Raw genomic sequence first — 27580 nt, forward strand, 5'->3', positions numbered from 1 at the left:
GGCCTAGTGAGTCTTCCTAGTGCCCTAGAGAGTCTTCCATCCATGTGTGTCAGAGAGCCACGGAGTATGGACCATGGGCTTACATTCACTAGCCTGCCAGAGCAATGTGGAACTCCAATTGGGAAACTGGGTCATTGTTCAGTGTTTCAACCCTGAGCCCAGTGAAGATGACTTGCCCCATTTAGGGGTTTGGGATTCATCTGTTTAGCATTGTTTTCTCCAGTCGTCTCTGATAGGGATCATTTTAGACTCTGGAAATGGCTGTGGATTCTGAAAAATTATTCCTGGTACTCCTTGACCCCATGCCTGATGCCTTTCCCAAATCTGACCCTCTCTTGGGCTCCAAAAGAACAGCTTCTGAATTTACGTTGTAACTTTAGCCTTTTAATAAGAATCACTTAAGAGAAGTTGCATTTGGTCCAGCTCTGTCATATTCATTAGGAACAAAGAAAATCGATACCTTCAAAGGAGGAAATATGTTTACCAAAGTTTTGGATTGATGTTCAAGTTACATTGAGAACCCTCAGTAAAAAGTGATCCAAAATAGAATGTGAGGGGTTTGGGTTTTGACCTAAATGTGAGGAGTAGGATTAGACAAGTGTTCACTGCTGACTCTGCCTCCAGAAGCTCGTGTCTCATGGGGGACACAGACATGCAAAGGACCAACTCTACAGCAGTGGGACAGGACAATCATGGGGCTGCAGAGGTTTCTATTTGATATTGGGACTGGGGAGACAGGGAGCTGTGCAAGGTTTGAGTGAGCGAAAGATCTGGTCAAAGTAAAGTTCCAAGAAAATTTATCTGTCAATGATGCACCACAGAATGTTTGGCAGATGAAACCAGAGCTTTCAGGCTGCTGAGGTAGGTTTTTGTCAGCCTTAGACATTGGTTTTCATCATCTCTATTAGAGCCTTATCCACTCATTTTTAAAGTAAAATATGCTTATTTGTAAATAATTTGGGATATACAGAATCATACCATGAAGGCAATATCAGCCAATCCTAAACCAATAGTGTTAACATTTTTATATATTTCCATCCTTTTTTTTTTTTTAATTGAGAAAGAGTCTCACTCAGGAGTGCAGTGGCGTGATCCCGGCTCACTATAACCTCCGCCTCCTGGGTTCAAGCAATTCTTGTGCCTCAGCCTCCTGAGTAGCTGGATTACAGGCACCTGCCACCACACCAAGCTAATTTTTTGTATTTTTAGTAGAGACAGGGTTTCACCATGTTGGCCAGGCTGGTCTCAAACTCCTGACCTTAAGTGATCCACCCACCTTGGCCTCCCAAAGTGCAGGGATTACAGGTGTGAGCCACTGTGCCCCGCCAGTTTCCATCCTTTTTTCATTGTATTATATGTGCACAAATGACTTAGTGACTTACCTTTTTCTAATAATTACATTAAGCTATTTCTCAAATGATTGCCATATGACTTTAAATAAAATATTTTCAGAGCACAGGTCTTGTGGGTGATTGCAGGACTGGATCTGGGATGAAGGAGCAAAAGAGCTGCTCCTGCCACTCTGAGCAAATCTGAGAGTTAGCACTCAGGCAGGCAGCAGGTGAGAGAATAAGAAAGACACTTAGGCAGGAGGCAGCAGCCCAATTCTGGAGGGAGCAGGATTAGAAAAGGGGAAGGTGTGTGCGGGAAGGCTTTTCAGAAGGAAACACCTTCCTTCTCCAGGAAGGAGAGTGAGCTCCTTTATTTCTGCCTCTTCCTGTTGTGATGCTGCTTAACCACTTCACCATTTTCGCTTTCTTCTTCTAATAGCACTAATGGTGCCTCCAGGGGATCTCTCCACACTTGAGCTTTGCAGGTTCCAGTTTTTCCCTCCCACTTCTTTCTCTTGCCAGGGGTCATCAGGGAGCTGTACCTCCCCCACTCCTCCCTGCATCCACCTGCCTTGCTAAGGGCCTCCATTCCGCTGAGGCATCTTTTCTTTGCACTCAGCATAAGCAATTATTTCTCCTATCACTGCTCTTAATGCTTCCCAGAGAGTTAGCAGATCATTTTTTGCTGACGGATATCACCCCACCCAGAAATGATAGACTGCCTCCCTCAGTCTTATTAATAATAAAAAGGCATTTTCTCTCCTCCTCCATTACTGCTATAGTCAGAGCCTGGGCGAGAACACTTCTCTGCCAAGGTCAGCAGGGGCGGCTGGATCACTGAATCCCCAGGGAACCCAGAGAGAACACATGGCAGTGCCAGCAGAAACCAGAGACACGTTTACCCCACTTGTACTAGCTGCCCTCTCTTTCTTGTGGGAGATTTTATCTGGCTGCTCTGCTTCCCAGTGCCCTGTTCACTTCCTTTGAGTGAATCATTCCAAATACAGGGTTAGGAGTTGGAGAGAGAGAAATACTGTTGCCTTCTTGTCTCTGCTCAGTGAAGTTGATATGATCCCAGTATCTTGAAGGTCATTCATAGTGTCCTGTGTCCACGTCAAAAAAGGGAATTAGACAGGTATGGGTTGGGAAGACAGGTTTTCAGAAGTACATGGAATGGGGTCTAGGGGCTTCTGCTGTCTGCAAATGTAAAAGAAGCCAACAGTGTGATGTGAGCTGCTTAAAAAAAAAACCAGTGTAGCCTTGGCTGTGTTGGGAAAATTGTGGACTCCATGTCACAGAAAATAGTGGTCCTTTCTTGTCCACTCTGGTCAGCCCATCCTAGTGTCTTATGTCTCATTCTCAGCTTCACATTTTAGCAGGTTGTCTAAAGGTGAATGACAAAGATGGCAAAGAAGGCTCAGCACCCACAAATTCACCTCACAATGGTTGCTTTTCTATTCTCTAGGCAAGAAAATTCTGCAGTGACCATGAGGCATTAGTTTGATCCTATATTTCAAGAATCTGGGAAGAGAACCTGTGTAGCTATCAGAGTAGAATATTTGCCTTGGGTGGTACTGAGGCTTCGATCATCAGAAGTCATAAGGGGTGATGTAGAAGGGATTTCGTCCCCTCAGTGGAGTTTGACTAAATGATTCTAAAGGTCCCTTCTAGCTCTAAGATGCTATAATTTTATGTTATTTCTGGATGTAGAGCTGCCCTGTTCAGCATAGTAGCCACTAGCCACATATGACTGATTATATTTGAATTTAAATAATTAAAATTTAATAAAATTCAAAGTTCACTTTCTTAGTCACACTAGGCATGTTTTAAGTGCTCAGTAGCCACTTGTAGCTAATGGCTACCTATATTAGACAACAGATATAGAATGTTTTCCTGATCCCAGAAAATTCTGTGGGACAGTGCTGGCCTAAAACATCAGTGGCCCTGAGGATTAAAGAATCACTTTTCCATGGTGCTCATGCAGCCTCTGGGCAGGATGGCTGGTCCATCAGTGATAATAGAGCTGATCATAGAGCACCCCACTCCTCTTCCTTCTCCCCTTTTGTCTGTTCGAAAGAGCTCTCAGTTCAGGTGGAGAGTCAAGTTCCAGCTCTGTCAAAAACTGCTAAGGATGACTTGGGCAACCTACTTTACTTCTCTGGGCTGGTTTCCTCATCTGTAAAATGATTCCTTCCAGCTTCAACAGTGTAACTAATGAACTATAGTGTGATCTTTCTGGCTTGGTAACTTTTCAGGGAAAGTAACAGTTTGTGCCAAGCACACGGCTTTTATTTTGCTGTCTGGGTTAGTGTGGGATAGTGGAAACATCCCAGAACATGGAATTATATCCCAGTTTGTCTCTTAGTTCAGCTGTGTGCCTTGGATAAGTACTTGATCTCACTGAGCCAGAGTTTGTCATCTGGAAAATGGAACTAATGATATCTCACTTGTAGGTAATCGTAGCTTACAGTGGATGCTCAAGAAATGCTCCCCAAGATGAAGATGATGGTGAATGGTGCTACCCCTAAGGTGAACATTACATGAGGAGAGGGGAGGACTTTTTTTCCATCTACATGTTTCAGAGATGAGTAAGGGAGTAAAGAATGAATCTGAATTTTACTAAGACTCGGGCAACATATATAAAAAGCTTTGCACAGGGGAAAGTATTATGAAGCTTCCAGGTAGCCATAGTCATTGTATCAGTCTTGTAAAGCTGGAGCCAGGAGTTACAGTCTAGTGAAGGAACTGAATCTGGGGCCCTGAGTCCAAAATCAGATACTCCACTAACCAGGCCATAGCACATCTCTCCCTTCTGGAGGCCACTAGACAGACAGAGAGAACTTAGTGCATACTAAGTATGCCTCTTTAATAATTTGATACGTATTTTTAAAGAAGTTGCAAGACACATGAATCTATATCACATCTTTTTTATTCTTTAAAAGAAATACTTGGCTGGGCACGATGGCTCACACCTGTAATCCCAGCACTTTGGGAGGCTGAAGTGCGTGGATCACCTGAGGTCGGAAGTTCAAGACCAGCCTGACCAACATGGAGAAACCCCGTCTCTACTGAAGAAAAACCCCATCTCTACTGAAAATACAAAAAAAAAAAAAAAAAAAAATAGCCGGGCATGGTGGCGTGTGCCTGTAATGCCAGCTACTCAGGAGGCTGAGGCAGGAGAATCGCTTGAATCCAGGAGGCAGAGGTTGCGATGAGCCAAGATTGTACCATTGCACTCCAGCCTGGCCAACAAAAGTGAAACTCCATCTCAAAAAAAAAAAAGAAAAGAAAAAAAGAAATACTTATCTGGCCTACTGTGTGCCAGAGACCCTTATGATATTCTTGCATTCTCTTTAACTGCATGATTCTCTCTGGCTCCTTTATCATGTCAGAGTCAGCTCCTAGAAAAGAAACTAAAATCCACGGCATAAAGTATATGATACATTTCATTTCAATTGAGAGAGCATTTTTTTTGAGCTCTTGCCCCAGTAAAGCTTTGAGACTAGATGCCACAGGGGTCTCTGGAGATCACGAGAATGCTCAGACTCATATAGCAGGTAAGGTATTATCACAGACGCCTATAATGGGAGGTAGGGTAACTGTAACTACTGCCACTGAAACGTGTATCTTCGGTGGAGTCAAAGGAGAGGAGAGTCATTTGTGCCTGGGCCTCATGGAGGAGGTGTCATTCAGTATGGACCTAGAAAGATGGGCAGGAGTTAATTTTGCCATGATGGTGAACAAACAGCAAAACAAAGACATGGAAGTAGAAATCTTCTGGACATATTCAGAAAACTGTGACCATGGTTTTGTTTGTTAGTTTTTTGTTTTTGAGACAAAGTCTTGCTCTGTTGCTAAGGTGGAGTGCAGTGGTACTGTCTTGGCTCACTGCAACCTCCACCGCCCATGTTCAAGCAATTCCCCTGCCTCAGCCTCCCGAGTAGCTGGGTCCACAGGTGCACACCACCACACCTGGCTAATTTGTGTGTGTGTGTGTGTGTGTGTGTGTGTGTGTGTGTTTTAGTAGAGACGAGGTTTCACCACGTTGGCCAGGATGGTCTCGATCTCCTGACCTCGTGATCTGTCCACCTCGGCCTCCCAAAGTGGTGGAATTACAGGCATGAGCCACTGCACCCTGCCAACTGTGACCATGTTTTTGTTTGAACTGGAGCATAGGGTGCATGAAGGGGTTAGCAGGAGATGAGAGGTTGGGCAGATTCCTCTCATTCAAGAGGGCCTTGAATGCCCAGGTAAGGGGTTTAAACTTCTATCACAAAATGGCACAATCAGAACTCATTAGAACTGTTACCATCAAGTTTTACCTCTGATAAAAGAATAGCACATATCAGGTGGCAGGTAGAGGAAGTATAAAGAGTGGTCCTACATAAGCAGATGCCTGTCCTGCCTGTGGACAGGCCTACAGCCACAGGCACAGAGGTAAACTGATCCGCACAATCAAAGCTCCTTCTTCCAGGAAGCAGTCAACTTCTTTCTTCTGTCTCTGCTCTTGGAAGTGGGATTGTAGGTCCTTGAGAGGGTTTGTTCCTAGAAGGCCCTGGCAGCATCAGAATCTGTTCTCTGATTCCATTCTCCTCATCTCCCCAGGGACTTGTCTGCTCTGGGGAGTTTGTATGCACTCAGAGAAAAGAGTGTTACAACAGATTGGGGAAAATCTGCAGCCTGATCTTCTGGTTTGTGTATGTGTGTCTCCTCTGCTAGACTAAGAGTCCTACATGTCAGGGACTATTGTATTCATCTCTGCACCCTTGGTATCTAGCATAAGGCCTGATTATATAGCAAGTGTATCAGAGCCATTGTTTATTGAGCACTTACTGTGTGCCAGGCATTGTGCCTAGGAATCTTAAATGTATTTTCTTGTTTAACCTTCAAACAGCTCTATTACAGAGCTTCTAAACTGTGTATTCAAGTGATATAGCTCAGAAAGTTTAAGTGACTCACCCTATAGTCACACAGCTAATAAGGATCAGGTTTCAAATCTATATGTCTCCAACCCCAAAGTACTTGCTCTTTTTTTTTGGCGGCGGGGGGGGGGACGGAGTTTTGCTATGTCACCCAGGCTGGAGTGCAGTGGTGCAGTATCAGCTCACTGCAACCCCTGCCTCCCAGGCTCAAATAATTCTCCTGCCTCAGCCTCCTGAGTAGCTGGGATTACAGGCGCCCACCACCATGACTAGCTATTTTTGTGTTTTTAGTAGAGACAGGGTTTCACCATCTTGGTCAGGCTGGTCTTGAACTCCTGACCTCGTGATCCACCTGCCTCGGCCTCCCAAAGTGCTGGGATTCCAGGCATGAGCCACCACGCCTGGCTAGCACTTGCTCTTAATTGCTATCTCCTTTTCATTCTAGAGCAAGCGCTCACTTTCAGTTAAAGTAACATAAAAAAAAAAACTTTGGAGTGATTTGTCTCAAAATATAGTTACCCAGTACTCTAGCACCTATCAATGAGACCCACAGGATAAGGGGTGGTAAGAACAGAAAAGATGGCCCTGGAGTGTGAAGCTAGAATAATAATAGGAGAAGAAGGGAAGTTACGGGGGAAACAGATGTGAACTTCCTTCTACTGAAGGAAGAACTTTTCAACAATTCATGAGACCAGGCACGGTGGCCTGTAATCCCAGCACTTTGGGAGGCCGAGGTGGGCAGATCACCTGAGGTCAGGAGTTCAACACCAGTCTGGCCAACATGGTGAAATCCCTTCTCTACTAAAAATACAAAATTAGCGGGGCTTGGTGGCACATGCCTGTAATCCCAGCTACTCAGGAGGCTGAGGCATGAGAATTTCTTGAACCCAGGAGGCAAAGTTTGCAGTGCGCCATGATGGTGCCACTGCACTCCAGCCTGGGTGACAGAGTGAGACTCTGTCTCAAAAAAACAAAAACCAAACAAACAAAAAAACAATTAATGATGGCCAGCAGCAGTGTAGAATGCCTCATGAGGTGGTGAGTTTCCTGTCCTTGGAAATGTGTAAGTTGAATGGTCAGCTGTCTTGGATCCTGCCCTGAACTTTTGGGGTCACTTCCAGCACCAAATTTCTGTGAAGCAGATTTCAGGAATATAACTTTCTGCAGAGTTCACCATTGCCACTGTATGTCACCTTTATGTGACACTATGTCTTCATTTACTGTGACACTGTGTCACCTATATGTGACACTACTATGTCTCCCCTATGAACCACAGCTATAGAAATTCGCAGTTTTGCTAATAGAATGCCTAGCTCATGAAAAAAAAATCCAGTAAATGATAGAGGACACGTCATTACTATAATTCAGAGGGGCCCAACAAATGGCATTGCTGTTTTCCACATCCAGATTCTAAACTGATTGAGAAGTAAGACAAAAGAGAAAAGTTTATGGAATCCTAAGGTCATCTTTATTGCCAGTTAAGGCCTGGATCAGTTGCATGGACACAGTGGGCTTCATAACACTGAAGCTTACACTTTGACAGACTGACACACGTTGTCACAGGTGCTCTAGACCCCACAGACCTCCCCGTATGAGAGCAGAGCCTGCCCCCATAAGACTGAGAGCCTGGGACGTCATGTGTCCTTCCAACTGGTGTCTGGCTCCCAGAAGGAAAGAAGCAGGCAACATCTAAGCCTCACATGCCCATTTCTTTTATTGAAGCCTCCATTTGGAGGAGTCACTATCTCCTCTGCAGAAGCTTGGGTGAAGGGATAGCAATAGGCCTGGTCTGTTACTGCAGGGGGCTGTCTCCACATGGAAGGAAACACTGGGAGTGGCAAATGAGTATGTCCCTGTTGGAAGCAGCCCTCTGTATTGCATGCTTCATTTGTTTGTTTATTTCCCTCTCCAGACTGTGGGATTCTTAAAGCAGAGACACTCCCAGCACCCATCCCAGGGCCTGGCACACAATAGGTGTTTAGGTAGGGGAGGAATGAATGGACTCCCATCTTCTAATGCCAGTGTTTTTCTAAAGAAGTGACTTTCTGGGGCTGAAAAGGATGCCTTTTCCCTCTCATTTTATCCTCCTCATGGCACCCAACATGCCTTTATCGTGTTTTCCATGTCCTCTCCCTTTTCTTTATTATGGAGGACAGACAAGACGTGAGTATTGCTGGATAATTCAGGGAACATTTTTCCCAAGGTCATGCTGTTCTTCCCATCCTGCCCAGGCCAAGCCCTAGCTGTGTACAGGTAAAGGGAGTTGTGGGTGCTGCTTGGGAAGAGGCAGCCCCCAGCCCTGGTCCCGATGCCCCATCTATGATGAATGACAATGCCTGCCTTATCCACCTTGGTGAGACTTGCTGACAGCAGCATTGAGGAGTCACTTTGAAAGCAGAAAGTACTTTGTAGGCATAAAGCAGTGGAATCTGTGGGAATGTATTAGAGGAAATTCATGTCAGTAAAGTGGTAAAAGATGGTCCAGACCCCACCGGGGAGGCAGAGGAGGGCAGTGCCTCTACAGGCATTCCCTGATAGTGTGCCACATGTTTTCTTTTTTGATGAAATTGGAAGGTATGTCCCAGTGGGAGCTAGATTCCCAGGCTGGCCCACAAAAGCCTGTAGGACTTGTCACATAATAATATAAGTATCTACTAAGTTCTAGGTATGTGCTAGACATATTAAATATATTATCCCAGTTCTTACAACAACCCATCAAAGGAGAATTGACCCCCTTTTTACCAGCAAAGATGTTGAGACTTATCAAGATCAAATTACTTGCCCAAGGTCATGCAGCTAGTGAATACTGGAGCTGACCCACAGTCAGGGGTCATAAGCATGATGCTGTAGCATCCTTCTGGTGGAGGATGGGAAGACTGTGAACACCAGGGATGGAGAGAGGTGAGGAGCTTGGAGGGACTGCAAATTTTCCATGGAGTTCATCTGGGAAGTTAGCTGCTCACGTCACCCGGCTTTGAGGTACCCCTACCCAGAGAGAGGGTGACTTCTTCATTCCCAGCTCTTTCTGAGTTCCAGAGGGAGGTCAGTGCTGGCCTAGAGATGCTAGTCTTGTCTTCAGAGATTCTGGATGAATGAAGCAAACAGGATCCTGAGTGCTGAGGCAAGGAGGGTTCTCCAGGGTGCTGGCTTCAGTGTCGGAAGACCTGTGACTCCAGGCCACTGACTCAGGGGGATTAATATGCCAGCAATGCTGACGCTCTGCAGGTGCTGAAAATTGGCAATTTTTTGGAAATTTTTCATCCTAACAAAGGGCCTGACAACTGTGGTCATTCAGTTAGAATTTAATACATGTATATGGAAAGTTTGGATAGTAGGATGAGCATTTGGATATTGAATGTGGGAAGATCATATTTGTCTATCTTAACCCCACAGGTTTCATGGACAGGGGACTAAGAGAACAATAGACTTAAGGTTCCATATAGATGAGAAATACTAAACAGGAATTAGGCTTGGTAGAGAATGATTGATGTGCTGTTCACCTTTGGGATTTGTTGCTACCTTTGGGGATTTAGGGTCTGTCTCTGGAGATACATTGCATTAATTCTCCCTGACTGAGATTCTATCTGTGTTGGAATTAACTTTTAGGGAAATGGTTTTTATTGTGTCACTGACGTTGAAGTTCCAGCTCCTCTTCCCTGGCAGAGTTCACCCTGTTCCCTCTGTATCCCCAGCTCTGGCTGTGCAGAACTAATGGGAGTTAAGGTCATGACTATCCATTGTGCATTTATTGGGTGCCAGGTACTGTGCTAAGCCCCTGATCTTCATCACCTCATTTGTCCTCACAACAAAGGAAGGCTATTATCAGGCCACCATTCACTGACTCCACCACCACCTTTCTCACCATCAGTCGCAGCTCAGCTCTGTCTTCTTCCTGGCCCTTTTAACCTTTAATTAATCTCTCCCTCCTCTGTTTCAGTCACACTCATGTGGCCCTGGCATAACACACATCTTGTGGCACTGTGATAATTGGTCTATATGTTTACTCATCCATTCTTCTGTTCAACACATTTTATTGACCGCCTCCTGTGTGTTGACTGTTGACCTCTTTGGACTTGGAGTTCCTTTACAGCAATTGACTAAGCCTTGTTTTGCTGTGTCCCCAGCACATACCACTGTCCCTGGTTCATAGTAGATCCTCAGGAAATATTTGCTAAGAGAAGGCTTTTATGTGATGTCTAGTCCTAGAACAACCTTTCACTCCTTCCAACCCCAGGCATTGGAAAATGGGAAATTTATTCCCTAGCTCTTGGCTTGGTGGAGAAACACAGCTGGGATTCTGGGTGCCTGACTCTCAGTGGTCTACCTTACTAGAGCTACAGTAGTAACTCCAAAGAGCCAGTAATGCCAGCATCATTTCTCATGAGCTGTGGGTGTTTATTCATTTTTTCAGTAGGTGTTGAACACTCTATAGGTTATCAGGCTCTGTGCTAGGAGCTAGAGCCACAGAGTTGGATAAGACACACATACACAAGACCTACTACCTAAAGAGATCATCAGCCTAGATGGAGAGGTGGTGAATTAAGGTTGAAATGGGTTAAATTCCATGTTCATTGAGAGCACTGCTGGGGAGATTTTTAGAAGGCAAGATTAGAGAAAGCTGCCTAGAGAAGATGTCATTTGATCTGAGCCCTGAAGAGAAGTAGGATTTGGACTTGAGGAAGTAGGTAGAAAAAAATGTCTGCATGAGCAAAGGCATAATGGTGGGAGGTTGTGTTTTGGGGGAACACAAATGTCATTCAGATAATTAATTTGTCAGTAATTGGCAGGGTGAAACAAGGGTGACCCTCATTGCCATGGGCATATCACTGTGATATTTTTATTTCTTTCTCCTATCACTTCTTGCTCCTACTCAAAAATAGTTCTGCTATTGACAGACTTTGTCCCTTAAAGAACAGGGATGGGAGAACCTTCTGTGGAGTGAAGCTCTGTCACATTGGGTTCTTAGTCCTTCAGCCAACACCCCAATTGCACACACTGGGGCTTTCTATGTAAAGGCCCCTCTACCTCTCAGCCATGTGCTGGGAAGGAGCCTACAGAGGGTTCAGCCCACCCATGAGTTTCTAGAAGATGAAGATACTGAAGGCAGCTGCCTCACTCCATCAGCAGGAGGAGGCCAGCAAGACAGATTAGTCACTCATATCATTTTATCTGTTGAGTCAACATCTATTTTTAGGTGTGGAACCCATAAAGGGACCTGGCATCTGTGTCATGGAAAGGGGGAGAGTGCCATGGATGAGGGGTCTGCTCATCCTTCATCTTCTTTAATAGATCCATACTCTCCCCTGAAGGTCACAGAAGTGAGGCCCACTTTACTGCTGGAGGTTTAGGTCTTAATGTCAAAGGTCTGGTTTAATGTGTTCAGTTCCTTTTGCACACATGCTTTTGAGCGTGCATGCCTGCGCTTGCGCGTGCGCGCACACACACACAAACACACACACAATCCTACGGTCTTAATAGGTCTTATGAATCAGTTATATGGATTAAATAAAACTTCCAACTGAAAAATGCTAAGGCATATAGGTCTCTTCCTGTCCAACGTTGTCAGATGTGCTCTGAAATGACTGTTTTCATCATCTATTCTGAGCCATAACCACCCCAGAAATAGCTTTAGCAGGAAAGTGCTTTTGTTAGACTAGCTGTAAATTATATTTCAAATGTCTGATGTTGTTTTCTTAAAAAATAAATAAATAAGTAAATGAAAGTCTAAAATTAATGACTGCTGGGGTTTGCTTTGCTTATGTGTACTGCTACAGATTTGGCTTCTTGCAGATGGAATTTCAGATCTGTTTACACTTCTTGTGTTAGCTTTTTGGGGAAAAAAAAGCAGTTGAGAGATCTGGGAGGACAAATTTACAAAGTCGAACTTATTATAACCGTTGGTGAGGCTTTCTTCTCTCTCTCTACTGCCCTTTCCCTCCCTCCTTTCCATCACGCCCCCATTTTGTTTGTTGTGGTTTTTATCTGCCCTGCTTCAAAGTTAGAGGCAACTGGTCCTTGCAGATGTGACGACAAGGTCACATACCCAGTTTCGCAAGCAGATGTTCATTCAGCCCTGTTTCACCAGCACTTTGTCATTCAGTGAGCGCAGACCTCATGGGAACAGACTGAAGCAACACAAAGGATGGAACATAAAAAATCTTGCAGAGAACCTGATTGCTTTTATGTATTCAAGAAGTAGGGGATGGGGGTAGGGAGGGTGGCAAGGAGAGAAATGTGCAGAGCAGAATTTCATGAGGTTATTTGGGGGAGGGGGGTTATTCAAAGATTATTATGTGTTGGATACAGTAAATCATCTATACACCCACATCCAGGAGGTAAATCTTCAGAACTCCATGCGTGGGTAGCTCTGCATTTAACAGCTGCCATACAGTAGCTATTTTGTTCTGCACTTAGAGACCCTTATCTGTGCATTTGTTTTAAGTTATTGTCAACTCTTCTCTTGTTCCTCTATTGTTGTTCTCCTGGTTCTCATTGCTATTATAAGAGTAGCTAAAAATCTGAACTTCTGAGTGATTTAAACTGACACCATGAGTTGTAACGGTAGACGAGGGGCTGTCATCTTGGTTGTGGACTCGGCGTCTACTCTGAGGGTGATTGCCTATAATGGATTTAGCTCCTCTTGCCTTTTCCTAGGTCTCATATGCCCGTCCGAGCTCTGCCTCAATCAGGGATGCTAACCTCTATGTTAGCGGCCTTCCCAAAACCATGACCCAGAAGGAACTGGAGCAACTTTTCTCGCAATATGGCCGTATCATCACCTCACGAATCCTGGTTGATCAAGTCACAGGTTAAGTGTTTCTTTGTAATTTCTTTCCTTGTATGTCAATGTCACCAGCCCTGTTACTCATAAGAGCAGAAGGCTGATGGCTACTTAAGGCAGAGGATATGGATCATAAATAGATTGTTAACTTGGAAGAAAAACTTCTTATCAGTCAACTGCCCAAATTTAAAATGGGCCATGTTGGGAGGTAGGAGTTCTCTATCATGGGACTTGTTTTAGCAGCAGCTAAACTACTTGGCAGGGTTGTAGAAAGGATTCAGGCATCAGGTTGAGAGCGGAACTGTATGACCTTCAAAGTCTCTTTCAGCCCTCAACCAAATAACATCACTTTTGTATGTGAAAATAACCTGTATGCATAGCTGTAACTCCAATTCATAGCATTAGAGAGTTAGAAGGAATTGTCTCATTTCACACATGAGGAAAACAGTCAAAAGTGGGGGATATGAGTCCCCAAAGCTAGTAAGTAGCAGAGGAGGGAAATAAACCTAGGATCTGGTACTGGGATCTTTGTGCATAATAAAGAAAGGCAGCCACTACCTCTCAGTAAGAAATGTCAGGTACTCTGGGTTGCATTTTTAATAACAAGGTGTTTTCGCCTACCTCCAATTTGATTCCAATTTAGAACTCACCCCCTGAGAATAGTTTAGCACGTTTAGCACGTGATTCATGAGACAAACCTTCACAAAAGTTGGCTGCGCCCCAGACATTGTGCAGAGGGACAATGGAGACCAAGGATGAAGCAGGCACAGCCCCATCCTTACAGGACTCCAGTGTGACAAGGACTTGCTACAAGCTGTCAAGTGCCCCTGATCGCTCAGAAGAAGGTGTGCCATGCCTGGTGGGAATTGCTGGGAAAGCCCCATTGAGGAGGCAATGTTTGAGTAGGGGTTTAGAGGATGTTTCAAAGCTATCCAGCAAAAAGGAGGGACAGAGCATTCTAGGTGGAGAGGAGAGCATATCCCAAGGCATGGAATCTATTTAAGGAGGGTCAGGCAGTTCAGGGTAACTGGTGTGAGCCTCAATAGGGAATTTGGGGCCAGATTGCCAAAGGCATTGAATGCTGTGCCAAGAAGTCTGGACTTTATCTGAGTGCAGAATGGAGCCATGGAAGGGTATTTTGTAGATTTTGTTTGTTATTCATTTTAGAATGGGAGTCAGTGAAGAATAGGTACTATGCACAAGGTATAAAAAAAGTGCAAAAAAGGTATAGAAGATGTTTTTAAAGGCTGTGATGTGGTCAGAGTTCACTTTACAAATAGATTACACACTTGCTATGTGTGGAGGACACATGAGAAGACTAGAAACTGGACAGTGGGTGATGAGTTATAGTAACTTTTGGAAGGTGAGCATGGAGCAGGGCAGTGGAGAGGACTAGAAGGGCCAGATGCAAGAGATCCCTATGTTCTATGGGTGGGAGGCATCAGTCCAGAGCCATGATGGCAGAAATGCAGGTAAACATGTTTTGATGGGTGAGAGAGATCAGGGAGCTAGGCTCAGCCCTGGCCCCACAGGTGGGCTCACTCCTCTCACAATATCCATAGGACCTATCTCTTCCCAGAGATGTTTACCAGTTTGGTTTGTTCACTCTTTACAAAGGCTCTTTCTCTTTCCCCAGGAGTGTCCAGAGGGGTGGGATTCATCCGCTTTGATAAGAGGATCGAGGCAGAAGAAGCCATCAAAGGGCTGAATGGCCAGAAGCCCAGTGGTGCTACAGAACCGATTACTGTGAAGTTTGCCAACAACCCTAGCCAGAAGTCCAGCCAGGCTCTGCTCTCCCAGCTCTACCAGTCCCCCAACCGGCGCTACCCGGGCCCACTTCACCACCAGGCTCAGAGGTTCAGGTAGGCATGCCCAAAGAGGAAGAAGCCCTGCTACAGGGGATCAGAGCTGGGCAAGCGCCAGGGAAGCCCATGTTCTGACAAATGGGACAAGGGTAAAAGCTTCCACCCCAGGAATCACTGTGCAAAACTCCCCCTGAGCCTCAGTCTCCATTCCTATGAAATGAGACAGTTGGACCAGATGCTCTTCCAAGCCCTTTGCCAATTTACTACTGTGACTGTATAAACTTCAGATTCTTTGGTAGAAACAAAATTTCTGTATTTAACCAAACATGAAGGTTCAGTTTCAACGAGAGTTAATCACAGATCAGTGACCACATTCAGCAGATTAGACTTAAGGCTGGACAGTGGCTTTTAATAATTTCAAAAAACAGACCATGAGGCAGATCCTTGCCAGAGGGAGTGGTTTTTCCTGTCTTCTTTTCCCTCAGCAGGTAACTCTATTGAGTTTAGGGGAGGGGGCACTGTCTTTGGTGTTAACCTTATTATGTGAAGTCAGTAGATTCTGGGAAGACAGGGAGGAAGATCCTGTCCAAGACTGATTAGTGTTTCCTTTGAGTATCCAGGAAGCTCCTGGTGCAGGGAGGCATTGCCCTTCTCCTGGGTCTTTTTCAAAAAGACAGGTTTCTTCCATGAAGGCAGTATGACCTTGACTGGTCTCTATCATACCAGAGATAAAAATATTTTTGACTTACCATGATACATTCTAAACAATTGTTTTATTTCACACCACATCCCAACTTCCCTTTGATGAAAATGTTTTTCTCTTTGTGAAACTTGACATGGGAAAACAGTAGGTCCTATGCTCCATCTGGCCACATGAAGAGAAAAAGCATCTTCTTTCGTGTCCTCCTGTGCCCTGTGAATTTGAAATGGTTAATGATTTCACGAAGAGTCCAAGTCATCTAATTTTTATTTGGCATGAGAGCACATGCAGTATTTATGTAAAAAGCCTCTCCAGCAGGTTTCTAATGGTGGAAGCTATGGTTACTACTGCCCTATGGTGTGAATAGCTTGTCCCCAAGTAAGGTACTGAGTGTGAGGAAGATTATAGCATAAGGGCAGTTTGCTGGGAGGTGCTATCAGAGAGTAAACAGTAAGCCAGTAAGCTAATTTTTAAAAATCTTAATCTCAGACTCCCCCTGCCTCCCAAAAACGTGTGTGGTCAGATGATTTAGTTAATGTAGCAAGGCTAACAGAAAAGATCCGTTCTGATACATATTGTGTGCCTGTGTCTTGTTAATCTGGAACAGAGGCCTTTATTCACAAGTTTAATTATAGTAAAAAGGTGAACAATTTCAGAAGCCCCTGCTTTGTACAATTTCACATACAATATAAAATAAAATCCACACAAATGTTCTGAGAGGTGGGGGGAATGGGATTAATTCAGACCTTGAAAGAAAGGGAGACTCATTAGACACTTGCTTTAAACTCTAGCATTGACCTGAACATGAATCACTTGCAGTTAGAGACAAAAAAGGGGGAAAGTACCGGTGGATAGACTCCTAAACAGTGGGGAAAGTTGTTGAGCTTTTCTTCTTTGAAAATGGAGCATTCTTATTAATAGTTCCATTGAGCGATCTTGCCATCTGTGAGGCATTAACCCAGAGACCCTCCTTCTCTTTGCAGGCTGGACAATTTGCTTAATATGGCCTATGGCGTAAAGAGGTAATTAAAACTCCACAGATTGCCAGATGTCCATGTTGGCACAGACTGGGGCTAGAATTTTTTTTTTTTAATTCACTAACTTTACTTTAAAAAAAAAATCTTCCTTTTTCTTCCACCAGCATGTCAAATTCTTAATTTTAATTTCGGACCTCAGTTGATTTTGTTTCTTTTAGGGCACACAAAATGTATTTGTGTGTTTCACTTTTTCTTTTATTTGCAGGTGGGCTTCTCCGATGGTTCAGGTGCCACAGCTACCAAGCCCTTGATAATCCAGTCCTTTGAATGGCTCCCCTAAGGGGAAAGGCTCCGACTCTTTGCTGGCTGGTTTTGCAAACTTGCAGAGCAAACTGTTTTGCATTAGCATTGCCAAGATTCAGTTAAAAGGGCAGATTCCAGCAAATCAGAATTAGAACATTTTGCTAATTGTGGTTGACAATCTTATGATTTTCAGTAGAAAAATTAGATTTTGGACTACCAGTTCTGGCCAAAGGATAAACAAACACATGGATGACTTTCTAACTCCTGCCCCCACTTCAGTGTGCATTTCAGAGCACATACTGAGAATGAAGTGTATCTGTGTGCACCTCAACCAGGGGTTTCTTTTGTTACAGGTTTTAACAGTTATTATAAATCCTCCCTTGATTATATGTTATGTGTGTTTTAAACTTGCTGTTCCTTTCATTGAAAGCCTTTTTGTGGGGTTGGGGGCCCAAATAGAGTCGAGGCTTTTGGGGCTGTCTCTGAATGCAGATTCAAAGGTATTCCAGACCCAGTATGAAATCTGAATCGCAGAAAGCTGGGTGTGTTATGTCACTGTGTCCATGAGATTCCCATATGTGCTTCTGATAAGCTCCACTGCACTACTAGGGACATAGTGTCTTCATCATCTTGCTCAGTAGAGCTGCACACTTTAATTCCCCTTCCTACAGTCAAGGGAAAGAGATGTGGTCTTTAATAGTCCACATCACACTCCCTGTACTAGGCAGTTCTTTCACTGGCTATGCATGGTAAGTACCCTGACTCTGGGAACTGGTGCACAGTAGAGGAAGTAACCTGACTGCAGACTTCACTATCAGAGGACCAGCCTCTCAAATCTCAATCCCAGCATCAATGAGGATAACTATGAATTATCTCCACATGTCTAGCACACTGCTTGCCTGTTCCCAGGCATTTTACATGTTTCCTAGCTCTATCTCATTCCTCTGCTCCTCTCTGACTTTAGTGAGGTAGTTCTAAATGTTATGAAAAGAGAAGTGCTTATAACATAAATAAGATAGGGGAAGACACAGCTGTAGTAGACCTGCCACCACCTCCTCCACTGCCCCAGCCAGAGTAGACATCACTAGTTGATAATAGCATTCTCTTTTCCTATTGAACCCAGATTTGGATTTAGAATCCTTCCTACCAAAATGCTGCAATTAGCTATCACCAACTAGGATAGAGGCTGTACTTGCAATCTCTTTGCTGGCCCTGACCTTTGACTTAATAAATACTTAGCTGTTTTCTATCTATAAACAGAAAGAGGTCAATTCAGGGTCCAGTCACCTGGTTGAAGGAGAGAATATTGAAAAGACAATCCAGAAATGATACAAGTTACAAATAGACATGGATTTGCACTTCTATAATCTGTACCATGATATTTTTTGGCTTTTTCTTGTTAATTGTTTTTAAACAAGAGGGAAGATTGACTTGGTGAATAATAGCAAAAATATCATCTATTGAGTTATTATATTTAGCATATATTCAGTAGCCATTTGGTTATCCAAATTCTAGTTAGAGAACTATTCTTTAATAGGACTTTCAAATCTCTAAGAATATTTGCTTATTTTTAAGAACAGTTGTAGCTCACACTTTACACCATGCTCTTCCCTAGTTTTTGCTTCCTCTCCTTTCCCTATTTCCCCCAGTAAAACCCCGGCCAAATGAAAAGCAAGAAACTAGTCAGTGTACAGCATCAAAAATCCCTATATAAGCTCATGCCTATAATCGCAGCACTTTAGGAGGCCAAGGTGGGTGGATCACCTGAGGTCAGGAGTTTAGCCTGGCCAACATGGCAAAATCCCATCTCTACTAAAAATACAAAAAGATTAGCTGGGCATGGTGGCACATGCCTGTAGTCCCAGTTACTTGGGAGGCTGAGGCGGGAGAATCGCTTGAACCTGGGTGGTGGAGGTTGCAGTAAGCCAAGATCACGCCACTGCACTCCAGCCTGGGTGACAGAGTGAGACTCCGTCTCAAAAAAAAAAAAGAAAAAAATCCCTATATAAGCTTGATATGAAACAAAACGTTAACAAATGTTCTGCTGTAGGCACTGGAAACCTAAGTGCTTCATCTGATGCATCCATCTCAAATCACACAAGGATTTATTTTATCAGACAGTGAATAGAATCTAAAGGGTCATTTTTTTTCTTTTCAGGATTACACAAAAACTGAGAAGATTCCTAGGCCTAATAGAAAAGCCGTTGTAATAGGGCAAATAACAATTTTTATGCTTTTCTAATATGCAGCTATTCAAGATATATGTGCACAAACCACTTGAAATCTTGCTCCAATGATGCTTAGAAATAAATTCCAGATAGATAACATAGTATAAAGGAGTGATATGTCTTTATTATTATTGCTTGAATTTGTGGGGGCAACCCTTCTGAATAAATGCTAAATGAAACATGAGCCACCCATCTGTTTAATAGCAAGACATGGCTGTTCATTGTCGTATATCTCCATCTTCACCAAGAAATCTTTGACAACCATAGGTCAAGGGAATGCAAAAATGGTAGACTTAAGCACTTTAGGGCCATCTCCTAATCTACCTTAAGAAAAAATGAAATTTCCCAAGTACTGGCCAAAGTTAGTCACCTAATCAACCAATAAATATTTATTGAGCATTTTCTATGTGTCACTATATCTGTGAGATTCCCATATGTGCTCCACTGAATAAACAGAGCCACAGAATGAATGAAATAGACCCTTTCCCCCAAGAGTACATTGTCTATTGTTGGGGGTGGGGTGGAGTCAGGGTGGGGTGCTCTATGAGCATATACTGTGATAGAACTATTATAGAGCCTTGCTCTGGGAGTCCTGGGAGTCCCTCATGATTTTTAGAAATTGACCTAGGTCTTTCTCTCAGCATGAACATGCCCTAGCCAATCAAGCCATTCCCATCAGAGGAAATGCCATAGACATTAGTTTTTACATTTTGGTTTTTGAACCCTGAAGACTCTCCTGCAAACACTCACTTAGCCCTCTGCCCCGTGTCTGTGTCTGTGCATCTGTGTGTTATCCTTGGTCAGACTGATGTCTGGACCAGTCCCCCCTTCTGCTTGTCCCCCCAGGTTCTCCCCAATTACCATTGATGGAATGACAAGCCTTGTAGGAATGAACATCCCTGGTCACACAGGAACTGGGTGGTGCATCTTTGTCTACAACCTGTCCCCTGATTCTGATGAGAGCGTCCTCTGGCAGCTCTTTGGCCCCTTTGGAGCAGTGAACAACGTCAAAGTGATCCGTGACTTCAACACCAACAAGTGCAAGGGATTCGGCTTTGTCACCATGACCAACTATGATGAGGCGGCCATGGCCATTGCCAGCCTCAACGGGTACCGCCTGGGAGACAGAGTGTTGCAAGTTTCCTTTAAAACCAACAAAGCCCACAAGTCCTGAATTTCCCATTCTTATTTACTAAAATATATATATAAATATATACGAACAAAACACACGCGCGCACACACACACATACACAAAAGAGAGAGAAACAAACTTTTCAAGGCTTATATTCAACCATGGACTTTATAAGCCAGTGTTGCCTAAGTATTAAAACATTGGATTATCCTGAGGTGTACCAGGAAAGGATTTTATAATGCTTAGAAAAAAAAGAAAAAAAAAAACACAAAAAAATACCTTTGATGCATTGAATGTTCTTTCATAGCTGTCGTTGTTGAATATAATATACATAGATAGCGATGTGCAGGGATTTTTACCCAGCCAGCTAACTTTACTACCTTCCTTGAAGGTGGGTCTTTTTAAGATGACCATTCGCTCATTTGAAGAAGAAAAACAAAAAACAAAAAAAATAATAAAAATAAAACAATTTTTACAAAGTAATGGGATTCAAAGAAAGGAAAAAAAGATTTTTCTTTTTTGTCAAAATGTTGATCCAATCAGATTGGTAAAAACCCCCACACAAATTAAAGAGGAATAATAAAAATTGCAAAAATAAAAAAAAAACTTTTGCAAATTTTTTTATTTTTCCTTTTTTCTTTTATATCATGTGAACTAAAACAGTCTTCTGTTAGGGGATGGGGGCAAGGGGGATACCTGATGACATTAACAATTTAATAACATTAACATTGTTGCCAAAGAGGTGGTCTCTTTGCTGAAAATGGGTTTCAAGAAAAATCTATTTTTATAAAATATAAAGAATTTTTACAAGAGAATCTGGATTTGAGAAAAAAATATTTTGACTGGCTAATTTAGGGGAAATTGACAACTTTGTCGCGTTCATACTGCACTGGTAACTTTTTAGAGATCAAGATGTGTGTTTTAAACTGGATTCGTAGACTGTTTTTTGAAGGATGGGCTATAAACAGATGATCTTCATATCTTTTCATAGCATGTAATAATAATTAAAAAACAATTATTAATTACTAGGGGAAAGGAGTGTTCGTTCTACCCAGGGTACCACAGTTCCCCACAGTCAAAACCCAAAAGCAAGGAGATGAGTTGAAAGACAGTTTTTCTTTAAGTCATCAGTATGGGATGTCAGCAGAACAAAAATTAAAAAGATTCATTTTCCTTTTGATCTAAAACTTCCTTAGTTTGAGCAGTAGGTGCTACAAAATTATTTACATATCTTAGTATCATAGTTAAATGTAATGTGTTTAGGAGAGGAAAACAAAAGATACATTTGCTTTAAATTCATTGAGAAATTTTCAAATTCACTTTGTAGCCCATGCTGATAGAATTGGGCTGTGTTGGTACATTTGAAACACTGTTTATGTTGCTTGAAACACTTATTTATTTAATCGCAGATGTGATGATGCCTATGGCCGAGATCAAATATAGCTAGATTGGCTAGACTACTTATTTGTTTACTTAAACTATGGGAAGAAGCATATTATTGTGTCATTCTGTTGTGTGTGTATGTGTATATACAATATAAATATATATATATAAAGTTATTTTTTCTTTGGGTTAATTTATTATAAGTTGTAACACTTGGCTAGTTTTGTTTGTATATGTCTTAAAATGTTTTCTTATGATATTTAAGTGACAGTTAAAGAGGTATCAAGGTAACTTGTGTAGAACTATTGTTTGATATATTGTCATGTTTGTTGTGAATATTTTTTCTTACTGCACAGTAGAAAAATAAAAACAACTGAGTCTTTATTTTAATGTAACTCAGATTGGGGAAAACAAAACAGAGCTAAGGGAACAAAATGACTGAGGGAGCACTCTCCCACGTCCAGTGCACTGATCATTTTAGTATGTTTGTGCTTTGTACGGTTATATATTTAAAACAAAAACAAAACAAAAAAATACAAGGGTTCATGCTCTTCCCTGGGTAATAGAAACAGTTACTCGCTATGCATAATCTAGTTGATAGTTAAATTTGCTATTGCTTTTCTTGTCTTGTTATATAAAATCTTTTCAATACAAGTTTAGTCTTAATGGTAATAAAACGTTATGGTTATTTATAACTTGTGCTTATTTTGTGCATTTTTTCCCATGCTGAACCCACTAAGTGCATGTAGACAGGACTGTTGTTTTCACACTGAAGAGGCAAACTTTGTAGTAGTCGTTGTAGTGGTAGACAGATAACGAATACCAAGGCTGCATCATAGACTCCTCCTTTAAATTTTTTTTCTGTTTTTTTTTCCTCTTTTTGGTTTTGGATATAACACCAGATTTCAGTTCAGAGAACACTCGTTCAACATTCAGGAAAATCTTTTAACGTCACCTGCTATGAATGAACGCAGTTTGCTGGCAAAGTTTTGATGCATTTGCTAAGCATTAGTGGGAAAGGCATGCCAAAATCTTCTCTATAATGTGTTCAATCTTGGGGGAAAAAAAAAGGAAAAAAAATCTTAGGACCAGGCAGTTGTATACTTTAGTTATTAATGAATGACTTCATGTTAATCTTGCTAGTTTAGATGATTTCCAAGGGAAAGTATTGTAACTGTTTTTTTTTCATAATCTTGTTGTGTTTGAATTATTTGTACTTTATCTGTCCAGACAATAAATGAAAGTGTGTAGAATGGATTTGACTTCCCAAATTTTTAAATGTGTTTATTCAAACTTTTTATATGTACCATCTTCAGATTTCCCCAATATTTTTATCATTAAACCAGGAAAAAAAAAAGGCAGAGTAAAATCTATTTTACAACTTAGCCCAGTCTCTTAAAGTCAGTTCGATATTCAGAAGTCATTGTTCTGCTTCCATGCTATTAAAAGCGTGGTGGTCCCCAACCAACAGTATCAGCATCATCTGGAAGCTTGTTAGAAATGTAGAATCTGCATTTAACCAATCCCCAGGTGAATGAATCACTGGTACTTTCAAGTTTGAGGAGCACTGCCCTGGTGGCTAAACCAGAACACTTGGCCTTACCTTTGGTGTTGATACATTAGCATCTGTTATTCATTTATAAGAAGGCTTGTGACTTGTTCAGAGGACAGGGAACCACCATTTGCAGAGCATCTATTGTGTAACAAGCAGGCAGTATGGTATGGTATTCCCTACATTCTCTCACTTTATTCTCAGCAACCCAAGGGGTATAGAAAACATTATCCTCATTTCACAGATGACAAAACTGAGGCGCAATAAGAATAGTAACTTGGCACCACAAGCAAGTTTCCAGCTGGGATTTGAATCCAAGTCTGATTCTACTGCACAGCACCTCAGCATTGAGGTTGCAGAACTTGAGCAATATTAAGAAAGCAGACCATTTGCATTGAAAGTAGCAGCCAAGAAAGAAAGGTCACCTTTTTATTTTTGTTTAAAAGTAGCAAATATTTGGCTTTCTTACCTTTGAATAGAAAGTCTAAACAAGGAATTACTCATTATGTGTCTAAAGAATATAATTTAAGCTCAATCTAGGGAGAGAAAAACTGCCTACATTATCATAAAGTCACTTTAAAATATGCCCTGAACTTTACAGATTAGCTATTTAGTGATTTCCTGATACAATCACTCATTGATGATCTACTGTCTTTCATTTTCATTTTCTCACTAACTGAAAAGTCATACTCTGTGAAACATTGCCATCCATAAACTGACACTTCATGAAATGCCCCCACTGAGCCAGATGAACAAATAGTCTGATTCTCTTCTATTTCTAATTAACCTCTTTTTTATTATTATATTAAGTTAACACATTAGTTGGAATAATTAAATTCAGGGCAAAGAATGGGATTTAATTAACCAAACTAAATATTAAACCTCTAAGTCAGCCTGAACCTCATATAGTTGAACTTAAAGGTTCTTTTTATAGTTTTATCTTAAAGACAGCCCCTATATTTCTTTTCTGGATAATAAAAAAAGGGCATTGAAATGAATAGTTTCCCACAGGGATAACACAGCTTCACAACTGTGTTTGTAGGTCTAAAAATGTTGCTGCCAAAGCTATGATAGTTGCCAGTCATCACCACCCCTGCTCCTTAAAGGTGTCATTTTAGTGTACTTTAAATGGACAGCTGCATTTTTTGGGGATATCCAAAGTTGGTACAGTCTTCCCAGTTCATATAGTTCATTCACCTGCCTCTTACAGATCTATGCTGAAAGTTTTACAAATAGATGTAGGTATTTAAAGAGGTCTTGAAAATATCCATAGAAGACATTCTACATATACTGTCTCAGAAACTCTTTCCAGCATCAGCACAATGTATCTGCCTAATATCTAATAAAAATTCATCTTGTTGCGAATATAAGCCTGTTACCTTAAATCTCCAGGCAAACATATATAGTTTCTGTAGGTGTTTGTGGAAAAGGTCTAACAAATCACAATACTGACACTATTAAATTTCTTTGAGGTCCTAGGTACGTTATATTTTGCTTGGATGAAAAATTGCATGTCATAGAAAGCTGACGGCATTTACTTAGTGTTATTTCTGTCGTGATAGGAGGAGTGCAAAAAAAAAAAATGTGCTTGCATCTAAAACCACCCCACATCATCACCATCCACATCAAAACTTCTTACTTCTATTACTGAAGCTCAAACACTGACAAAATGATGGCTACTGCCAGAAATTTTTATCAGCTGGCGTTCTGTTTAAATGTCTTTCATCAAGATCAATCATCCTTTGCTTATTTGTAAATAAAACATTTTAACCTCCAAAGAATAACATTTAAATGTACATTTGGAACTCACAAGGTCTTGTGGGGCCCATATTCTCCTTGAGTCAGTATTTGGGTGTGGATGCTTTTAACCTTGTTAAAATACAGCACACAATTGCCTTTACCATAAGGTAATTCCAGAAACTCTCAGTCCTTGAAATTATTTTGCCCTCACTTCCTGTAGGCACTATGCATTTCTTCCTTAACAGACGCATACATGCAAACACACAGAGGTAAGTGTTTGTGTAATTATGAATTTTTTTAACTTTTATCTGTGAATTAAAAAATGACACCTGATAAGATTGCATTAACAACAAGAGTGTGCTTTCTAAACCAAAGAGTCATTAAAATCTTAATTTGAGGCCATATTGCCTGGATTTTCCACAGCGTTCATGAAAGCTCACAGAACAGAGTTCTAATATCCTTGCACCCTTCACTGCCTTTGTTCTACCTGAAGAAGAGAATAATAAAAGGAAATTACATTTTATTTCCATGAGCTGAAATCAAGTTTTAATATTGTCCAAAAACGACTCGTACCATTCCCTTATCTTATTAGCTTTTTGGCATATTAGGTAATAAGATAATTTCTCATGGTACAGTATTTATGTAAGAATCATATTTCTCTCTGTGCAGATCACTTACAGAAGTGTCTGTTAACAGGAGAGAATGATACATAATCGGCACTTAAGATTAAAATAGACCTGAGAACATAAAAGTGTTCCTTCAATTAAAGGAATAGTGTTTCTCCAGTCTCGTCCTTTTTGTTTCAGCAGCAGAATGAAAACTGGCTTAAAATCTCCCAACCCCGGATTAATTCCCAGAAGGTTTTCCTATGCAAGTTCAGCTTAATCTACTAGTGGTTCAAATGCAAAGTGGACTCATATAACATTCCAGTATGCTATGTAATTATTTCAAACAGTTTTCAGCAAAGTCCTTAAGGTTTAAGAAATTGTTTCTAGAAAGAGCACTGGTATTTAAGTTTTTCCTATGCCAGGGACTCTATATGTATATAGTCTTAGTGAGGGGTATCATTCCCCGTTTACATTGAACAAAAAGAAACTCAGAGAGATTAGGTATTTTGTGAAAGAGAGTAAGTAGGTGGCAAAGCCAGAATTCAAATCCAGGTCTGTCTGACCCCCAAGATCCCCAGTCGTATACCCTGGCTCCAAGTCAATTATGTTAGAATTAGATCCAAAACAATTACCAAGTGGTCCACACCTCAACTAAAGGTAAGACAAGTCCTATTATGTAAGAAATAAAGGAAATTATATTAATGTACTGTGCCCGAGTCTAACCCTCTCCCAAAATCTTTAATGGAAAAACAAACCAAACAGCACTGGTTTATAAGCAAATTAACAAAAGAAAACTGAAAGTGATAGTTTTTCAGCACTGTTGCTCAGCAGTATTTAAACATGAAATTAGTTTCTTAATAGGTCTACTTTAACCACCAAAAGTCACTGAGGTAGAAAGGAGTTGAGGATAGGACAGACAGGTAAGAATGTTAACGAGCCAACTTAAGGACCCTCAGAGCTGGCCCCATGGGTCTCCCCAGGTGATAGGTCCTACTGTGGTCCGCAGATGGGTCCACTGTGTGGACCAAGAGCACCATAGTGGCCACTGCTTTCACTATCTGTATTGCCTCCGAATCCTAAGAACAATCCTGGGAGGCACATAACATAATCCCCATTTTACATCTGACAAAAATGGAGAAGTTAAATACCTTGCCCAAAGTTGCACAGCATGTTGCAGGGTGGGAATTTGCACAAAAGTCTTCTGGTTCCAATCCAATGTCTTTCTACTAAACCATATTGATGGCTTTCAATGTGACACCATTTGTTGATCATCTACCTAGGTGTTGAGGTATGGCAGGGTGAGGGTCGAGGAAATCAGCCTAAACTGTGTCTACACTAGAACCCTTACTCTGAACAGCTGCCATATGCCAGATACTCAGCTAGGAGCATGATGATAAATAAACATGTCTAGCTTTTTTTTTTTTTTGGTAACATGTTTTGTGCATGAAATTGTGCAATGGGTTATAACAGAAAATCAAAAAAGCAAGAGAGGAAATTTAGAGTTCTATTACAAAGACAAGACCTGTGGAACAATCTTCTAGCCACAGAGATGTAGCACAGGTAGCTTCTGCGTTGGAGGGAGAATTTCAGAAGACTTTTAAAATCTGTGGGGAGTAGAAGGAGTATTCTGGGACCCAGGAAGGAAGGAGAGTTTGCCCTGATGGAAAGAGGACTAGCTCTGCTGAAAAAGTTCTAGGTTTGGGTCCCAGGGGAAAAAATTTAATGTCTCTGAGATTCCTGATCAGAGAAGGGAGGATTAGAAGTAAAATATGCCAAGTTCCTGGCACTGAATGAAGAGTAGCAGGAATTAAACAATAGCCAGAATGAGTTCCCAGAAGAACACTTGGGCCAGGCCCTTCGGCAGGAAGAGGTGGGTTTGGTGGATGCCGCTGGATGCAAAGAACCAAGAAAGCCTATTTGGTCACTTCAAGCGAGGGAGGGAAGAAATAGTAGGAATACATGTGGAAATAAGTTGCTGGGAATCTCACTTGGCCTCATGGAACTTAAGCTGCTTTTGAAATATAGTAACTCCAGCCACTTACCAGCAGAATCTCTGATTGCCCTCAGCAACCAGAGACCCCATTGGTCCCTCCTCTGGTGTCTGGCCATTATCGTGTC

General features: G+C 41.8%; 1 protein-coding gene across 12 annotated transcripts in view; it reads left to right on the plus strand.

Annotated features, from left to right (window-relative positions):
• Window positions 1–22819, plus strand: part of ELAVL4 (ELAV like RNA binding protein 4) — a 99422-nt gene extending 76603 nt beyond the window's left edge. For 6 of the 12 annotated variants that reach the window (XM_012434843.2, XM_012434841.2, XM_012434846.3 and 3 more), the window contains exons 4-7: window positions 12908–13061; window positions 14671–14896; window positions 16523–16561; window positions 19852–22819. In XM_012434843.2, the coding sequence (XP_012290266.1) occupies window positions 12908–13061; window positions 14671–14896; window positions 16523–16561; window positions 19852–20221 (789 nt within the window). In that variant the 3' untranslated portion in view covers window positions 20222–22819. The remainder of the gene's footprint in view (window positions 1–12907; window positions 13062–14670; window positions 14897–16522; window positions 16562–19851) is intronic. The other 6 variants (XM_012434842.2, XM_012434852.3, XM_012434851.2 and 3 more) reach the window with 2 other exon arrangements.
• The last annotated feature ends 4761 nt before the right edge of the window (window positions 22820–27580 follow it).

The sequence above is a fragment of the Aotus nancymaae genome, unplaced genomic scaffold (assembly GCF_030222135.1).
Source record: "Aotus nancymaae isolate 86718 unplaced genomic scaffold, 86718_ANA_hifiasm-v0.15.2.pri h1tg000007l, whole genome shotgun sequence".
Classification (NCBI taxonomy): Eukaryota; Metazoa; Chordata; class Mammalia; order Primates; family Aotidae; genus Aotus; species Aotus nancymaae.